The 20006-nt window shown below is 40.4% G+C and overlaps 1 protein-coding gene across 2 annotated transcripts in view; it reads right to left on the bottom strand.

Annotated features, from left to right (window-relative positions):
* Nucleotides 1-20006, bottom strand: part of met (MET proto-oncogene, receptor tyrosine kinase) — a 69767-nt gene that overhangs the window by 32866 nt on the left and 16895 nt on the right. For both annotated transcript variants that reach the window (XM_085462661.1, XM_085462662.1), the window contains exons 3-9: nt 12135-12338; nt 4705-4833; nt 4442-4615; nt 3315-3472; nt 2585-2699; nt 1159-1295; nt 542-706 (exon numbers count right to left, since the gene is read on the bottom strand). In XM_085462661.1, the coding sequence (XP_085318787.1) occupies nt 542-706; nt 1159-1295; nt 2585-2699; nt 3315-3472; nt 4442-4615; nt 4705-4833; nt 12135-12338 (1082 nt within the window). The remainder of the gene's footprint in view (nt 1-541; nt 707-1158; nt 1296-2584; nt 2700-3314; nt 3473-4441; nt 4616-4704; nt 4834-12134; nt 12339-20006) is intronic.

Genomic DNA, 20006 nt, shown 5'->3' with positions numbered 1-20006 from the left:
TATTGTATTGTATTACTATAGAGTATTTATCTTACAATACAAAGCCCCTTGAGGTGACTGTCGTTGTGATTTTAAGCTATATGAATAAAACTGACAACTGCAGTTGTTTCTTTTTAGCACCACTTACATTTCCAGCCTTTTGTTGCTCCCATTGCAACCTTTTTAAGACATGTTGCTGCCCTCGAATTCAAAGTGAGCTAATATTTTTTGTGAAATAGTAAAATGCCTCAGTTTAAACAGCTGAAATGTTTTCTATGCCCTACTGTGAATAAAATATGGATTTATGAGATTTGTAAATCATTGCTTCCCACCTTTTTTTTTTTTTTTTTTAAAGAAATGGGCTTAAATATGTAGTAAGCAGTTCAACTCTGGCCATCACACAGATGTGGCTATAAATGATATCAGAATTCATTATGAATCATTTGAATGACTGTTTTAGATATGAAAAAGGTTTTTTTGTTGAAAAGTTCGTCAGAGCCTAGGAAGAGTAGCTACAGCTATCGCAGGGGCCAATGGGGATCTTAATAAACTAAACTCTAACCTCACAAAGGAGCGTGAGGGCTGGATGTTGTTGATGATCGGGTCTTGGTTGTAGGTGAACTGCATAGGGGCGCGGCGCTCCACCGAATCCACTGTCAGCTTCACAGTTTGGCTTGAGAGAACCGCATATGGTGGCGTCTTACAAGTCACCATGTTGGATGACCAGCTGATGGTGGTGATAAAGATGAGGTCAGGGTGAGTGAGTAAAAACAAATGATGTATTGGGTTTTTTTAGTATGTACAATGGTAAGCATTGTCCAAGAGGCTATTCATGCGTTTTTCTCATCGGTCCTGCAGGTAATTCTGCTTGTAGAGCAGAAAAAAGTATAGAATGAGGACAAGAGCAAGAAAAACAAGAGATAATGAAAAAAGATCATTTAATTTTATTAGCCTTTCTGCAAAGGCTAATGCTAGGCAAAAAAAAAGTCTCCCTAAAATGAAAGTAATGCTAAGGCACAATAAACACTTGTATATTCTTTTCTGATGACATGAAAAAAAAAACCCTCCCCAAAAGCCCACAACTAAAAAAGCTAACTTGAAATTATCCATACAGACAATATATCTGTGTAAGCCAAACAGAAAACAAAGGTAGCATTAAGAAAAAAAGAGTGATCGTACCTCTGAACGTTGCAGATTGCATTCCCTATTGTCACCTCTCGCTTGCTTCCCGTATCCAGGTTTGCTCCTGTAATGGTCAGCATGGTGTTTCCTGACTTTGGCCCAAATGTTGGGAAGATGTCACTGATCACAGGGTCCTACAGGTAGAGAAGGAGACAACCACCAACTTTTTTTAAATCTGGCATTGACATTAACATTAACATGTGGTATGAACACTACTGGACTACAAAGTAAAGGTATGAATGTACCCAGGATTTATGAAGAACACATGGAGATTTTAGTGCTCACGATATCAGATTTTCAGATTTATCTAGCTATCAGATCTTCTTCCATGTTGCTGCAATATCAACTGAATGGTGTTATTAATGATGGAGGGTAAACTAAATATTTACAAGAGCTGGGTTTTCTCCATATTTATCATATATCATGTTGAAAGAGGAGCTCTGAGTTTGGGCTCAGGATTTTGACATTGCTACTTTGAAAATTAGGCTTAAAATTTTCCTTTTTGATAAAGCCTATAAGTTAAGCCTGGCTCAGGTGGCCCTGAATCCTCACTTAATTACGCAGCAATAGGCCTAGGCTGCTGGGGGCTTCCCATGTTGCACTGAGCACTACTTTTTCTCAGATCTTTTCACTCACCATGCATATGCGTTATTCATTTCTCTGTGTCCACAGTGTGTTTTTTGTCCTGTCTCCTGCCCCTAAACCCCAAGCAGTTGCAGGAAATAGATGCCCTCCCTGAGCCTGCTGGAGATTTCTTCCTGTTAAAAGAGAGTTTTTCCTTCCCACTGTTGCCAAGTACTCGCTCATAGTCGTCTGATTGTTGGGGGTTTCTTTGTATTACTGTTGGGTCTCTACCTTACATATGAATTTATTTATCGTGAATATGAGTAATATTACAATTACATAAATTATTATTTTCAATATATCAAGTACTTGTTCATGTGATCATCAGTGATGGATTTCTGAGGCGGTTTGGAAAACTTGAGAGCAAGTTAACTTTCTAGCAGTGTACAAGAAGTTCGGTTGATATTTTAGGACTTTTTAGGGCTTACTTGTCTGACATTTCTCACCCCAGGGAAATTAAGCAGTGATGCACCAGTTCATAAGAGTGCAGTTATCACTACCCATTTGTTTTGCACAAGGCTGTAGCCCAAGATGCATTTTAATAACGGGTATGTATAAAGTTTGTTACCCACTCTGTGGGTAAAAAATATATAGTTTTTGAAACTGACTCTAAGAATCGTAGGAACCGAAGAATTACAAATCAATCCTAAACAGTTTTAAACAGCAGCTTTACCATCATCAAGTACACTTGGTAACATGTGATATCACCATGTTCCATTTTTACATGTCAAGAATCAGTTGTAAAGTACTGAGATTTTCAAAACAGTGATACCAAAAAGAAGGAGAAAAGTAGTCTTACCACAAAATTGAAACCCTTGAACTTGGTCACATTTTGGCCACTGGTGACCTTCACAACGTCTCCTGATGGGGTGAGGTTCCCATTAAACACTGGGGAACAGTGCATCTCAGTCCACCTATAGCCAACCCCCCCCAAACAACACATAGATCAGGCATTATACCCTGCCAAGCCAGCCGGCATTTAGCTTAATTCAATGATCATCCACTGCCTTGCAGGAATGCACAAAGACACAATTTTCATGGGATTGTGTGGGCAGTGTTTTTATTTTCCCCCCAATTTGTAATGAGGTTGTTTGTAGCAAAAGGGTTCTTCTGAATGGGACATGGCCCCAGTGGATTTGGGAAAGCGGAAAGTCTGCATTCAGCGATTTTTCCCAGCAATTTTTCAGTTAAGGGAGTCATGTGTTGAATGTTGCAGGCTGCAAAAGAGTTAAGGGTGGGGGTGTTTGGGGCTTCTTAACATTCTTCCTTCAACACAATAACCCCTAATAAATGTGCTCTCCCCCTATAGGACACCAGTGTAGTGGTCCCTTTGTTTCATAAACACTCACCACTTAACATACACTCTGGCTCTCCCTTTTCCTCTAAAAGGTGGCTTTTCAGATACTGTGCAGAACCAGTGCTGTTTGAATACGTCACAGCAGGCCAGTGCAACTTGCACAAAACACATGCACAACATTTATTAACACTCCCATCCCCAAAAAACACTCTTTACCAAAACACAAGCATACCTGTTGGAGTTTTCTTGCCTGGACAGTTTACAGGAAGCCCCTGCCACCTCCACGGTTACCATGGAAGCCTTGAAGTTCTCTGTCTTGTCGAAGCCAAAGTTCTTGCCACAAATCGTCACTACAGTAGAGCCTCGTATTGGTCCAGAGGCTGGACTAACCTAATGCATTCATAAAGAACATATTTTAAACAATCCCTTTGACATTTTTCTTCCCATAAAATTGAGATGTGGACCCTGAACTTAACAGACATGTGCAATACTACAAATATGTTCTGAGATGAGATGTAGAAAGTAAAGAAGTGTGCAGTTGAATTCTGAACTTAATTTTCTCCATTTCTAAAAACTGCTCAATACCAAGCTTTTTCAACTAACTGGTTTCCTTCTTAGAAAAAAACAAAACACACACACACACACACACACACACACACACACACACACACTTTGAGCACATGATGCAGAAGAGTAAGTAACAACACTTAGAAGGTAACAACCAGGCAACGACTGCTGTGCAAGAAACATCCACTCAGCTTTTCTGGATTGAGGCCGACCCTCAAGCAAGACCTTCAAGCACAAAAGGTGCTTTTAGAGGTACATTTAGGGCAATGGAGGTCAGCTGCCATTTTTGTGTGTGTGTGCGTTTAAATGAAGGCAGAGTAGCAGCATGGAGTGTAGCATTAAAGTCAGAGAGAATGGAATCCAGCTGAGCTTAGTTGAGTCTGACAATGCCAGAGCAGAGTTTAGTAGTTCAGTGCAGCTGTAAAACGTTTGCCTCTCAGGAAGCACCTTAACCTTCGTAAGTACTATACAAATACAGTGCAAACACGTGCAGATGAAAGGCTCAACAGACAGGTTACATGAACAGTATTTGGCAGGAGAAGAGTAAGAGACAGTCTGTGTAAGGTATGAACACAGCATGGTGTGATTGTATGATACATGGTTAAGGAAACACAGTCAGGAGAAGTTACTTAAGTTTGCTTTTTATTTCAGAACCACTGAAGAACATATAGAAGAAACCTAAAAACTGAAATATCAATGAGCTTTAATAGCGCTCATTTTGGATGACCAAATCATGCCTGTGGCTAATGATGAACACGCAAAACATGCACAACCTTTGTGTACTGTGGTTACCTTGGTAATCTCAGGTGTGCAGTAGTCCTGGGTCCAGATGGAGGAGGTGCACTCGCTTGCTCTTGTACAGCGTCCATCACACCAGCCACATTCTGTCACTCTTGACGACAACAAACACGAAATGCATGTGGTCAGCTGACCACAGCCGGGGCCAATTAAAGGGACCTTAGTGATCTAGGTGGGCAGAATTCAGAACAAAAGAACTTAATATAAAAACAAACAAACAAAAAAGGCACAGGCGCATTCCATAATTAGTGGTTTACCTTGTTTCCTGTGGCCATCAGAATGGCTCCATCTGAATGGTCAGCATCGAGCAGTGCTACACTGGCGGTGACAGGTCTCGAGTCCAGGTGGATGTTGACATGGGGAGAGGCAAATCGGGAGAACAACACCTAAAAGAGGGAAACATTACTGCAGTTATCCTAAAGGGGTTTCAGTTCATACCGATGTCTGTCATATACTTACATGCCTGTGACAGAGTAAAAATATAAGTATGAATATTTTATAAAGACGTGCTAAAATAGTATGGGCATATTTGTTGGTACCAATAAAGCAACTATTAATCCTGGCATAATATTCACGTTTTAAACAAAGTTTAATTCAATTCAATTTTATCTTTATAGTACTAAATCGCAATAATAGTCACCTCAATGTGTTTTATACTGTAAGGCAAAGACTCTACAATAATAATCTAACAAAGTAACAAAGTATTTAATCTTAATTATCAACACAGGTGTCTTTGAGCTTTTCATCAGCCATTCAGCTTACTTTGGCTGTTGCTTAATCAGGTATCACTGTATGCAACATACTGAACATTAACCAGAGAAAGCAAAGGAGACAGCTGTCTGTGGATCTCCGACAGAAGATTATAGATATTAAAGGTTAAGACTATCTCCAGAGGTTTTGTGCTCCTGTGACCACGGTTGCCAATTTTCTTACAAAATATAAGCCAACCTTCCAGGATGTGTACAGAAGGAGAATTACAACCCGGGTTCATCAGAAGTGATAGTGTGGATGGTAGAAGAAGAGTAAAGAAAGCCATTCAAAATCTTGTCACTATCTGATCACCCCATCCTCTGCATGTTAAACAATAACGGGTTCCATGGAAGACGAACCAAGCGGGCTCCTCTACTGACGGAAAAATACAAAAAAGTGAAACTGCATGTTGACAAACCCCAAATTCCTTTGGACTGAGGTAAAAGTGGTGATTTTTTTTTCTATCAGCTTTAACAAAGGACACCTAGTGTACCTACTGTGAACATGGAGCGTCAGAAAGCTTAGCCCCAGGTTGTGGGTCCTAAAACAGGATAAGGACCCACAACAGAAAGCTAAAAGCACTCAAGAATGGCTGGAAAATAAACACTGGACTACTTAAATGGCCCTCCATGAGCCAGGATCTTAATCTTCTATTGAACATCCATGGGAACAGCTGAAAATATGCAGTGTGGAGACACTACACTGGGCAAGACACTTTACCCTACTGCCTACTGGAGTTGGCCAGAGGGGCCTCGCTTCTGTCAGTCTGCCCCAGGGCAGCTGTGGCTACAACTGTAGCTGCCTCCACCAGTGTGTGAATGTGAGAGTGAATGAATAGTGGTATTGTAAAGCGCTTTGGGTGCCTTGAAAAGCGCTATATAAATGCAATCCATTATTATTATTATTATTATTATTATCATTATGGCGTGTTTGCATTTCTTTAATTGTATCAAATATTTAACTGAATCAGAAATCAAAAATAAAGTCAGATATGTGTTAAATATGGAATAAACAACACGAGATGGCAGTTACAAGTCATTTCAGAGATGGTACCAACCAATTTGTTCACGTCTGTATAACGACAACATCATCATCACAGTCCCAACTCTGGTACTGCTTATATAAGCTGAAACTGACTGCAACATGTATCAGAAGAAGAAGCCACCCGGAGACGATTATCAAACAAAAATGTAGCCATTCAAAATGATCTAGTAACAAGAGTACTACTTTCTAAGAGAAGATAGAAACAGGACTTAAGCAGTTCTCTCTCTTTTTAAAAAAAACAAATGTACAACAATACATTGCGTTAGCACCCAACACACACCTCCCACCACTAGCCAACCCCCATTTTTTAAGCAATCAGCACTCAAGTCAGATCAGGACACCTGATAAGTAGGTGGAGGTGGAGTTATTTTCCTTTGTCACCTCTGTTTTTCATTATTGCTATATTTATTCATAACAGGGGAAACTTGGGAAACATTATATGAACAATAGCAACGCTGGAAGATTGACTTTTTATTGACATGAAGGAAAACGATCCAGAATGTGTCATCTTTCCTGAGGCAATTCTTCATTGGATTTTGGCTCACTTTAAAAGATCTATTGTGCAAAGCAGAGTTGACACACACACTCTATGTATACTCGAAATTTCCAAAACAGGAACTTCACATGTGTAACCAATGGCAATTATAATCTGTCTTAACCTAATATACCAATGGGAATGGACTCAATATAAATGTTATTAGCTAATTTCAGAAAATCTAAATGGCTGGACAATTATTTATAGCAGTTTGCAATATAATTACCAACACAACATGTGTTAAAATAAATGGAATGCCACATTTCCCCAATTGATTGTTTCGGTTGAAAAAAAAAAAAAAAAAAACCCAGCCCAACAAACACCATTATACATTTTGATATTTTCTCTAAGAGCTACGTGTCTGGAACATTATTTAGTAAACAAAACGGCCGAGTACCCGTTTCACTAAGCCTATGCAAAACACAATATCCACAAAAGAGTCTTAAATTAACTCCAAAGGTTTATCATTAACATGATTTATGTGTATTCAAACACTAACAATGACACAGTAATGAAACTATAGAAATCCGTGAATGGAGTGGGAAGTTTGCTTACAACAGCTGGACTCTGAAAAAACATGGTGTCCTCATACTGAAGCTGGCATTTTTTCATCTCCTGAAAAACTTTAGTGACCATTTGATCTAAATGTCTCAGATTTGTCTTTTAGCCACATTTTGATAGTCTGGCAGTACTTCATGTATCCTGCCTTTGTACCAAGGCACTTTTTTCTACCCTTAACATTCCTCAGGGATTTTGGAGATTTGGCAGATTTGTCGGCAGCACATCCGAGAGACAAATCTTCTGTCCCAGCACATCCCAAAGGTATTCTTTTGGGTTGAGATCTGGTGACGGTAAAGACCACTGTGAGTACAGTGAACTCACTGCCATGTTAAAGTAACCAGTTTGACTAATGTTTGAGCTTTGTCACACAGAAGGAGCCCATCAGAATATCTACATACTTAGGTTGGCAGTGGGCTTTGAAAAATGCTCACTTAGTAATAAGGGGGCCAAAGTCTGCCGCCTTTATACCACCATGAATATCACCAATAACTGGCGATACAAGCAAGATGGATCCATGCTCTCATATTGTTTATGTCAAAACCTGACCCTATCAACCTGATAAGATAAGAGACTTATCAAACAAGGCAACATTTTTTCAGTCTTCTATTATTCATTTTGCTGAACCTGTGTCAACTGTATCCTCAGTTTTGTGTTCTTAGTTCTTAGTTGTTATTAATCTCTGCGTCTCTTCCACAGCAAGTCTTTTGTCCCATTTTCCTCTCCTCGCCCCCAACTGCCCTTCGCTGAGGCTGGTTCTGCTGGAGATTTCTTCCTGTAAAAAGTGAGTTTTTCCTTCCCACTGTCGCCAAAACACATATAGGGGGGTCGTCTGATTGTTGGGGTTTTCTCTGTGTTATCGTAGCTTTACCTCACAATATAAAGCACCTTTAGGCAGCTGTTTGCCTGAATTGAAGTGAAATAAATGTAACGGGTTGCTGAAATGTGACTGGCTGATTAGATATGAACATACCATGTACCTAATAAAGTGGCCAGTCAGTGTATGACACCCTACTGCTGTGAATGCACAGTTTTCCAAACGTGGGAAGCCAGGGGATTTTACAGATCCTTCCAGTGCTTTCAGGTGCTGCGGCCATAACCTCCAAAAGGTGATGGATGGTTAGAATGAATGCTTTTGACACTTTTGACAATCAGTTAGCTTGATGCTTGCAATACAATTTACTGTACTTACATGCAATACATGACCACATGTCATCAAATATGAACAGAGCTTCAAGAAATGATCGAAAGCACATCAATTTTCCCCACACACGTGCACACGCACCCAACACCTGGAACACCATTCATCACTTGTGGTTATGCTGCAATTACAGACCTCGCAGCAAGCTGCACAGAACAGGGTCTCTAATAGGGTGTGCGGTTACACCAGTGCCATTAAACCTTTTAAATAATACACTCACCCACCTACACACATTTTTTTCCACATCAACTCTGCAACACTATTTATACTCAAAAAAGAGAGTTGTGGTATTGGAAACACAACAAATCATGTCCAGCATATCTCCAACACACTGACAGGGCCCTGCAGGAACAAGGGCTGCGTTATAGCTGTCATTTCTGGTTCAGTACAAAAAAAGTTACACAATGCACTATTACACAGTTGCTTTGCATTTACACTGTTGATATCCAGACCTGGTTCAGTTGAAGCGCTCACACAGAAACACTGTTACCTCTATCAATCTGGACCTGACATGTAATGACTGGCTAACCATACTTTGTTGCCTCGTTTGAGTTTGGTAAGAGTCCCTCAATGAGAAGTTACTGCAAAACGAGAAAACAGAAACATGAATAAATCAGTAAATCTTCTGTCCGTTTGTGTGGGTCAGTGTCCCGTAAATCCCTACAGTTCTGTGCATTGTAAATTTTAAATGTGATTTTGTTGGTTGGCTGATACACGGCTTGCCCTCGCCCTCACCCTCAGAAATGTCTGGTTTTCCTGCATCATTCTTCCCACTGTTTGGGCCTCATGATCAACATTAGCTTTGTATCATTGAATATAATAGGTAGCTTTCCTCTGGGGACAAGGCCATACAAGAGGAATCTCTCTGGAGGGAATGGCGGCGTAAATTACAGCTTATTGTATTAAGCAGGCAGGGGGGAAATTTGGCCTATAAACACAGCTACTGTGTTATTCCCACAGTGGCCTAAGTGAAGTCGAGGGAAACACTTCCTGAGCCAGAATGGAGTCCATCGGGGTGAACAACACTCTTTCTTTCACTGCCTCTACCCTATGCTCCCTCTCACCTTGTCCATTGGGAACAACCAGGAAACTGAAATACATGAAAAGTTGACATATTCTTTCTACCGCACTAACAATGAAATGAACTGCTATAGCAAAGACGACCACCTCTCACAGCTTCTTGTCTTGTTGTTGCATAGCTTGGGCTGAGACTGACCAGGTGGCCAGAAGGTCATCAGTTCAAATGTACGCCTTCCCAGTTTAGGACTAGAAAAGCTAATGAGCCAATGAGCCAACAAAATTTTCATGGTAAACACAAAGTGGTTAGAATAGATAAACGGTGAAGTGGGACTACAGTGGTTTGGTTCCAGGTGGAGACACAACCTTTTGTGGTTTTGTTAGGAATAACATCTGAGATACCTGATTTTATGACCCCTTGTGACAAAGGAGCAACTGAAATAGCTTTGAAGTAGTTTGTGTCAAAATCAAGTGCATCTAAAATTCACAAGCAATGTTTGCACCCATACATTTCCCACCTTTGTGACTAGAAAACCAGAGTTTCCCTCGATGTTTTATAGGGAAGGTGCTTCTTCTGCTAAAAAATTGATTGATGGAAATTTTTAACCCACAGCAAGCAAGACTGTTGCACTCCACGGGTTAAAAGTAGGTAAAAGCATGAATGAGAGAAGATCAATCCAAAAAGCAAAAGGTTTACTCATCATTTTTTTATGATCTTACAATATCTTCCTAATGATTTTCACTAAGTTTTCTTTGTTCATTTGGATTTCATGCCTTGGAAATATCTTTTAACCACTATTCCTGATCAGCGTCTTTCCCTCCTGACTGTTGACTTTAATGTCCCTCTTTGGTCCGTTTTTAGAAAAAGATATTTGTACGCAATAACAAATGAAATGGCGAGCTTTGCAGTGCAATACAGCTGGTCTCCTCTTCAGACTTTTAGCTAAAACAATGAACCACATCCAATTCAGGCAGCCACAAAAACGCAAAAACAGAACTGAAGGAGGGGCTGGAGTGGTGGTGTTTGACGGTACAGACACGCATAGCAACAGCTGCACGGGACGCTCAGGGAGTAGAAATGTGGCGTGTGAGAGAACGTGTCAGTGAAACTCGCCGTTCACCATCAACGTGTCGTTCGACTTGTAAACCCCCCTCACGCCCCACTACCATCGTCTCTACCCTTCCTCCATCCTGCGCTGCCTTTCCGTGCAGCTGTCAGCCCTTTTTTCCACATCTTTCTTGCTGTTCTTTTCCATGCGTCTTCTCATTCTTGTGTTTCAAAAACACGTGAGGTAATTTAGTGTTTACTTTATGCATTTCATTCCATTTGCCACAGTTTTTTGTTTTTATTATTTTTTACAGACACACCAATGCACCACTTGCTGCACTTGCTGTATTTTCAGCTGCAACCCTTGCATGCATAGTTTTATTGTCCGAGTAAATGACTTCAGCACCACAAGAAAACTGAAAGTAGCTGCAGATGGTGAGTCACAGTCCAAGATGCAGCTACACAGGCTTGTCATATTGACTTAATTAAACTGAAAGCCAAAATGTTATGTTTTACCTTGATAATCCGCCCTTGCATGACTCTAATTAGCTAAAGTACCTCTTACAGGCTAAATATTCATTTGAACTTCAGGTGCATTGGAATTAAATACTAAATGACTGCATGTGGTATTTATTAGTCTTAAATGTGATTCCTTTTAAACTTGTGTTTTTGTACTTTTCTATCAAGGCTTAAAGTTACGTTGTATGCATTGTGTATGCATTACCAGAGTAGCGACCTCTTTGAGGTGTGTAGCCACAAAAGTACTGTTAATTTTTTGTGTTTTTATTGCTGCTAGCTGTGCTTATAAGGTATGATTTTGAAAGTATATTTAACATAATTCTCTGAATTCTCAGAGAAAGTTTTAGCTTCTAGTTTGTTAGATCACAGTCTAGTATTAATTTATTGATATTTCATATTTTACTAATTTTCCGTAATATGTGTAACATGGAGATTGTGGAAACTACTTGCTAACCAGTGTAGCTAGCATTAGCTGATAGTTTAGCCCTGCTGTTCAAATATGGCCATTTCTGGCTTAAAAACATCTGGCTCTATAATTCAAATCACACATCCTTTAAGAAAATTAAATTAATAAACTGAGGACCTTGAAATTCTGCCTTTCTTTTATAAAGTCATCCAATAACATCCTTAAAAAGAATGACCAGAGGCGTGGAATCTACTGCTGGTCTGAGCACTAATAGCCTAAATAGGGACGGTATTTGCTCAGATGACTAGTTAGAACATAGTTCTTTGAAAGCTCACTGAGCATAGTTCAAAGGTAAGCAAACTGTGAAAAACTGGAAGATTCTGGAGCTTGCTGATAGTTTCCCCTAACCTGCTTCTAGTTAAGACACCTGGACTTGTTTTCTCTACTGTGTCTCCTGCAGGACAATTTCACCCGACATCGATCAACATCCTGGCACATTTACATGAACAGTGAGATAGGGAAACTGCTTTAAGATTATAAATGCAGGCCTGTAGAATACATTGCATGCATTTGACAGGCAAATTAAGACACTGACGGTGACTTGTTTACCTGTATTTGACGTCCATCAGCAGTTCCTAGGTATACCACAGCACGACCGTGGACTGGCACCACAGTAATTGAGGTCACCAAGGTGTTTGTCAAGTCTTTGTGCCAGTATTCTAACCTCTCGTATAACTGGGTCACCTGTAGGCGATATGTGCTCTCTTTTCCTTCGTGGATTCCTTCATGGGGGTCGCAGTCATCTGATGAAGTCTGCAAAGAAACCACAGGAGTCAGTGGGAGAAAATTTCCTCTAGCGTGCCACAATAATAATAATATACATGGACATAATAGTGGAGAAAGTACTTTTTGCTGTGGTTAGAGACATGATACTGATAGGATATATGATGTAGCCAAGAAATGTCAAATACCAGTGTGGTCATGTTCAACAATGAAAAACATCCGATATGGAACATATAATTAAAATCAGTAAACTTGGATAAGAATGAAAAATATGGCATAACCATAAAAATCTGATTACCAGAAAAATAAAACAATATACTTTTAAGCGAGATCTGATCTCTTTGTCCAAACAGATTCTAAAAAACGACTTGTTATATAATATCATGTTGAGCTATCTTATTTCATTTCTGTTCAGTTGGGGGAGGGTCAGGAGCCAAAACCTCCTAAGCCCACTCTTAGCTACTCTTTCATCAAACCGAGCTCGTAATGGAGGTCTCAGTGTGATAGTACCTCTAGGGCAAGTACATGCTTTGTTGAACAGAGGTTTGAGGACTGGAAGATTTCATGGGAAACAGCGAGGAGATATTCATGCTGTTTTTCATTCCATGTGCAGTTTTTTCTCCCTCCAACTGGGAAACCCCACTTTTTCTCACTTTCTCCACCCTCCTCCTGTTTTTCTTTGTCCTCGTGAGTTTAGAACCAAAATCTGTTACTCTCTTAGTTTGCAAATGCTGCTGGGTTGTTCACATTGTTGTGTCTGGAGCCTCTGGAGCATACAGTGAAAGCACAGACTGAAGCCAGAGTTGGATTCAGGGTCTTTTCTCTTTCAATAACCACCCCCCTCCTCTTACTGCCCAGCGCTGCTCTCACTGTTCGGACTCTTGTGTTTAGTCATGGCCTTCTGTCCTAGCCTCGGGTTTCATTAATTATTAATGACCCAGAGAGTGGCGGGCCTCTTGTGGCTCTTAAGGTCCTTGACCTGGCTGCTTGACCAGACCTCCACTTTCTGTTGTCTTCTCAACTTCAGTGGTTGACAACCTTTTCTTTGTAGTCACAAAAATGGGCAGGCCGTACAAGCAGAATGATTGCTGAAACTTGTAGACAGTCTCAGTGCCTCGGTGTGTACAGCCCTAACAGTTAACGTCTACCACTTAATGCCACACAGAAATGTTCATGACTTTGGTAGTGACCATTTATTGTGCACAATAGGGCAAAAATTTAATTGGCTGCCTCCAAAACTGCTAATCACTTACAGGCTCATTATCCTTTTCTGGTTCTATCTAAAGTAAGCTTGGGTTGTTATTTGCGGTGTGTGTGAAATATGCTGCATCATTTGTTTAGTGTCAAGCTTTGAAACTCGGGAGAACAATGGTGAAGTAATAAATCTGAAGGTTTTTTGTTCAATTTCAGTGATGTTACTTAAACAGAGATAAACAGGACCTCACGGAGAGGAAGGCAAGGAAAGCAGAAAAACCTGGCTGACTTACAAGCATGCTGCAACAAACCTTGGTTAAATTAAATATCCTCAAGGCCAGTGGTTGCAATTACAGAGACAATGGCTAAGTCAAAACCAGCAAAAATGTGGAGGAAATTTAAAGCTGGCAGAAAGATTGGCTGTTTTTTTGTTAAGTCCACAGCTGGCAGGTGATGAAGCCAGCTGATATGGATGGAATTGCGAGGCTTTAAAGAGGAACATTTTTTCAGAAATGACACTTTGCGACTGAAATTGATTTAGACTTGGATAAGTACATGGACACGTAGGACAGTAGACACACAGGACAGTGTAAGGGCTGAGGCAAGAGAAACACCTCTTCTTCAAACAAGACACAAACCTGTTTTTTATCTGTTGATGTGTATGTGTAAGAACACCTTCACAAAGTCTACCCTTCTCATACATTTGATCACAACTCCAAGCAGAACATCAATATCACTGAGCACATATGAATCGGCGAAAACTCTACCGACTTTCCTAAAACTACAGCAGATGGAGATGTCACGATCACTACAGAGATTACACCCTGCAGCTCAAAAAACAGGCCCCAGGCTGATTATTTTCAGAGCAAACAAACAGGACTTTAGGTGTTTGTTGAAGTGGAATAGGACGTTGGGTGATAGAGCAGAAAGGGTCTGGGAGGCATCCCTGTGCTAAATTATTTTGAAAGATCAAAGCAATGAAATTGGACAGTCGAAAAGACTGTTTTGACAAGCTTCGTTTGAAGCACCGCTGCTGTTATCCTTGGCTGTTTCTTGGCACAGAGACAGAGAGTTTGCCACAGAGTCAAACAGGTTCTGCAAGAGGGTGACGTTTCCCTTAAAGTCTGATAGAGACTTAAATTAAATATTTTTATTCAGTAACTGCCAGTTAGAAGAAGTGCAATTTCAACAACTGACAGTCAAAAAAAAAAGAGGAACCTCAGAGGAACTCTGCAAAGAGCACCTCACTATTTCCACAATCAAACGTCAGTATTAATAAAAGTGTTATTAATCAATGACCTTAGTAATTCTAAGTTCAAACCAACATTTTCACATTTTTCTTACATTCATCTTTTAGAAGATTTATGGTGTTGGCAAGCTGTTCTACATCTTTCAAGCCATTTTGTGAACATGTCTTCCAGTCGTGTAACAGGCACCACGGGGCACATACATGAGATACTGTACACCTTTTGCTCTGTACTTAACCAGCAGTTATTGTCCCCAAAACAACGGTCCTGCGATAGGGTTTCGGCGTTGTGGAGCTCCCAAAAGCCTGGGGCACTGCTCAGGAGAGTCAAGAGAGGGGTGAAAGGTGATCCACATAGGCTTCAATGTCACTTTCATATTCTCGCTGTTGCTCCTGGGTCCAGTGTGAAGAGATACACTAATACCTGAATTATAAAGCATGGACTGGGTTACAGCCAGCAGAGGCTTTCGGTATGACAGTGTGTTCAGTGCCAATCCAGGGGAAAATGATTAAAAAAAGGTTAAAGGCACTTTTGCTAATATAAAAAAATGTAACGGTTGTTGTGGGGGTATAACACTGTGTTAGCAAACTTGCACTCATGAAATTCAGGAGGTCTGTGTCACTGCTGGCCTCTCAGCTGGCACTCTCCCTCAAATAACCTTTGACCTCTTGATCGCGTGTGCGATTGCACACTCCAGATAGCAGGGAGGTTTGGCTGTCGTTGGGGTGTGTGTGAATGCAGTTTTTCGAGAAATAGAAAGCAAATGCAATGTGCGCACGTATGGGCCCAGAATGTCTGTGTACACGTGTGTGTATGTTTGCAGCAGGGTATTGTTGCACTTATGTTGGGACACACATTACTGTACCCCACCTGGAGTCAGTATGCACGATACTCTGCAACCTGATCTCAACAGCTGTAACAACCATGATGTATGTGTGTGTGTGTGTGTGTGTGTGTTTAAAATGCACAGGTGGCTGGTACCAATATACAGTCTGAAAGTGTGTGTTGTAGAGAAAAACATCTGCACACATAAACAGGTCCAACAGAAGACAGGGAGAATAATATGTGACGATTGTAGTGAAATGTGACCACGTCTTCTAAAAATGTGAGGCATAATACTTAAACCACACAAGTATGGCATATTTGAGTTTTATTAATCTGAACAACCACTGCATATTTGTAGAGCTTGTGGTTATGTAGTACTCAGAATTCTTGAGCTTCCCCCATGTGCTTTGAATCAGTGTTAAACAAAAAAAAACAAAAACATTGTTATTGTTTAATTATATATGGATAACCAAATAAAACAAACAGCAATACATTTTTCAATCAACTTCAAAATCAATTACACTGAGTTAGGAAGATGTCAATAAGCACTTATTCTAAACTTACCATCTTGCAGTTGTGCCATACATGCTATAAAAGTTTAATTTTAGTTTAACAGCTGTTGCTAATTGTTATATTTTTGCAGAATTTCAATGGATAGTAAGATCAATTTGAATCTCAACTCAATGCTTTTCTAATTATTAACTTGTCTAAACACTTTGAAGAAGTATAACTTTGCCTCAGCAAACTTCCCAAACCATTTTAGTCACTTTTGTCACTTGAAACAATTACTAAAGTTGTTAATGATACTCTAATTCCTTCTCTGTGTATGGAGTATCTCTGCCCCCTGTTCTTCTTATATTTCTTTATATATTACTATACTAGTAATACTTTACTGTGTCTTTCAGCACAGTCTCAAGAGCATGGAGGAGATTCCAGGAGACAGATAGTTACTGTAGTGGAGCTGGACAGGGCTATAGAAGGTCCTTAACCCATCAGTAGGATTGATGTTTTGTGCAAGGAGGAATAGGATGAGCAGAGCCCAACAAAATGACCTCCCGCTGGCCACTGGTGTGACTGAAGATACTTCATGAGGGTGGTCTGAGGGCCCGACGTCCTCTAGTGGGCTCTGTGCTCACTGTGGAGCCCGAGTGGCTTTTGCAACAGAATGCCAGAATTGGCAGGTCAACTACTCTTGCCCTGTGCTTCGCTAATGAAAGCAGGCTAGCCCTGAGCACATGTGATAGATGTTAAAGCGTCTTTACGGCGCCCTTAAAATCGTTCACCATGACTGGTGATGGGTAAGTGATAGTCTGGGTCGTCTTCAGCCGAGGACCCAGGCTATCACTGGGCCTTTTTCATGTAGAGGCACACAGACCTCTACAGGCTGGAAAACAGCCATTAGGTATTGGGATGAAATCCTTGGACCCATTGTAAGACCCTACATTGGAGCAGTGCGTCCTGGGTGCCTCCAGGTGTACAACAGTGATTGATGTGCGCAAGTATGCAGGCAGTTCATGGAGGATGAAGGAAGTGACACCACTGATTGGCCCCCCGAGCTCCCCTGACCTAAATTCAACAGAACACCTCTGGGACATTAAGTTTTGATCCATCCAACACCACCAGGTTGCACTTCAGACCATCCTGGAGCGCAGTGATGCCATGGTCCAGATGTGAGAGGTAATCCTAAGGACAACATCTGGTGTCTCATTAGGAGCATCCCCTGATGTTGTCAGGCATGCATACAAGCACTTGGGGGTCCATAAAAACTACTGAGTACCATTTGAGTAGCTGGAATAAAATCACTTTGATTTTCAGTGTATCTATGAATTCAGCCCTCTGTAGGTTGATCATTTTCATTTAAAACAATGTCAAATAATTTTTGTTCCTAACACATTCCAAAATCCATATGATACAGACATCAAGCATGGGTTTTCCCCTATTAAGAACCTATTAAGTGTTGCTTTCATTTTTTTGAGCAGTTTATCGGACAACTATTCGATTTCTACAGATACAAGGATGACACTCAGTTGTATGCAGCTGTAAAAGCAGATCACCATTGTCAGGATATTAAACACGTGGCTCGCATTCCTGCTGTAAAAAGTACATTTGCAATAATTACTTGGCAACAGAAAAATTGCCAACTGGACCAATTTGACCAGCTCTGATTAACTGGGTGAGTGAAGATTCACACGTGAGTCATGTCTGGTGTCACTTCAAAATTGAACTAAGTCAGCAGGCTGTGCACTGCTGGAGAACTCATTTAACCAAAAAAATTTAAGTTGCCCGAGAGTTAGCTGACAACTCCACACAGAGGAAAACGACAGTGTGGTAAGTGACAATGAGGTAATGTATTGTTTTTACACTATTCTAACTCACTATATATAGTACAAAATTACATTTCATGAACGCATTTCAGAGGCCATGCCACGCTCAGTTCATGACAATTTTTGATCCTTTGATGCGAAAGTCACTCTTATAATGAAGAAAGGGGAAAGATGGCTTGATTGTTGTCTTTATTTATCTAATATGCCAAACAAATCACCTCCTGTCCTGACTAAACTAAAAATTCTCACACAACACAGGCAGGAGGATATCATTTTCTCTGCTCAGCCAAGATAATGAAAACAAATCTTATTGTTTCATGGAAATGCTGAAAGTGTTTGTAAGCTACTCTTCCTCTACTATTCTCCATTAGCTGTCCCTGAGCTAAATGTTGCTCCTCATCCCCCTTTAATTCTTCTGTCCACTAACTGCCTTCCTCTCTTTTTTCTGTTTCCTTTAGTTCCCTCCACACACACAGATTCAGTTCATTCTAAATAATCTGCTGGTGTGTGTGTGTGTGTGTGTATGGTTGTGTGTGTTTTCTCCAACAAAGGAACAATGCAGCTTCCAGTCTCTCAGCCCTAGTAAATCACCTTAACTGTCTGAAACCTGGCCGGATGAATAATTATCCTGTCTCCTCTCCCTCCAGTCAAAGACTAAAATATAATCTCAGAAAACACGGCGAGGGATGATTTTTCACCTCTGTGAGACAGAGCAACTTCTTCTCCAGCATGAATCAACATATTTCTCTCCTCTTCTTCTTGGGGATTTGCACAATTCAAAATAAGGAGCAGGATGATGGACTGCTGAGTTTGAAGACTGGGAGCCAAAAGATACTTTTTCTTCTCACTGAGAATGTCTTTGATTCCACCTCTCCCGAAAGGCAATGGCACATTCTTCAGATGAGCTTTCCAGAGTTGACCTTCAAATATACGTTTTGGTCAGACTGACACAGTAGCTTCAATTACAGTAAAAAAAGGGAGATTAAAAGGGAAGCAGAGGGATCGACTTCTTAATACATTCTTGAATTCACACATACAGAAGGAGGAGGTTTTGCAATTGCTGTACGAGACCAATTTCTATAGTATTTCAGTAACAGATGGGTCGTTTTTCCCCATGCGTGACTGATATTAGGTATTGTTCCATACACCTCTTGTCCTAGGTGTTTCATAAAAGCTTTGGATATTGGAGATACTTAACACCATATAAACTTAGGCTTTTCATGCTTGGTTTGCATTTTGTGCATGAAACATCATGTCAAACACTAACTAGACTAATCCTTTACCCTTTGACTTTTATTTGTTAAGTACTACTACAGTTTTATTGGTAGCTTATTATTCACTGCCAAAACTCCTATTCATTCAAATGGTCCACCCCCATGTTCAGAGGCTCTGGTCTCATCAGTGAGGTCTACCCCACAGTTTGTAAAGCAATGCTTTAACTAGAATCCCTGCCCACATGTCACTTTGTACTAGGGCTGCCACAAACGATTATTTTGACAGTCGACTAGTCACCGATTATTTCTGCGATTAGTCGACTAATCAGATCATGCATCCATTGGACGTAAAACATACAGCTTATTGCACCAGCATGCATCTATATAACTATCATTAGCTTACAGCTTGAAGTGTTTAAGGTATGTGCTAACTAAAAATAAAGACAAGATGATAGTTTATTAAATTTTAATGACATTTGCAGATTGTTTCGGTGGAGTTTAATAAACTCCTTGCTATCTAAAATATAACAGGACACCGGAGTAGATTCTCGAGCATCTCACACTTCTGATAATCAGTTGTCAGCTGTGTAAAAACTATAACTTTATTTCTCAGCCAAACCGATTTACTCAGGAACAAATAAAATACTAAAAAAGCCAAATAATATCATTTTTAAGTTATCTAAGTGACTTATATTACATGTTTAACCTGAGTAGCGAAAGACAGCGGTGGGTTTGAAAACAATTTTCCTGGAGTCCGGTGTTCTCACGGGCTCTATTGAGCCTTGAACCCCGGCTAGCTAACGAGCTAGTGGGTAACAGATGTCTCCGAAAACGCTGGAGCGCTTTTGAAAATATGTGTTGTCTTGATGAACTGAGCAGATATTTGAGGTTTAC

Source organism: Copadichromis virginalis, linkage group LG7, assembly GCF_057382275.1.
Source record: "Copadichromis virginalis isolate Kocher_CV1m ecotype Utaka linkage group LG7, C_Virginalis_male_GT1.1, whole genome shotgun sequence".
Lineage (NCBI taxonomy): Eukaryota > Metazoa > Chordata > Actinopteri > Cichliformes > Cichlidae > Copadichromis > Copadichromis virginalis.
Note: the sequence above shows the minus strand (reverse complement) of the source record. Positions and strands in the feature narration are given on the sequence as shown.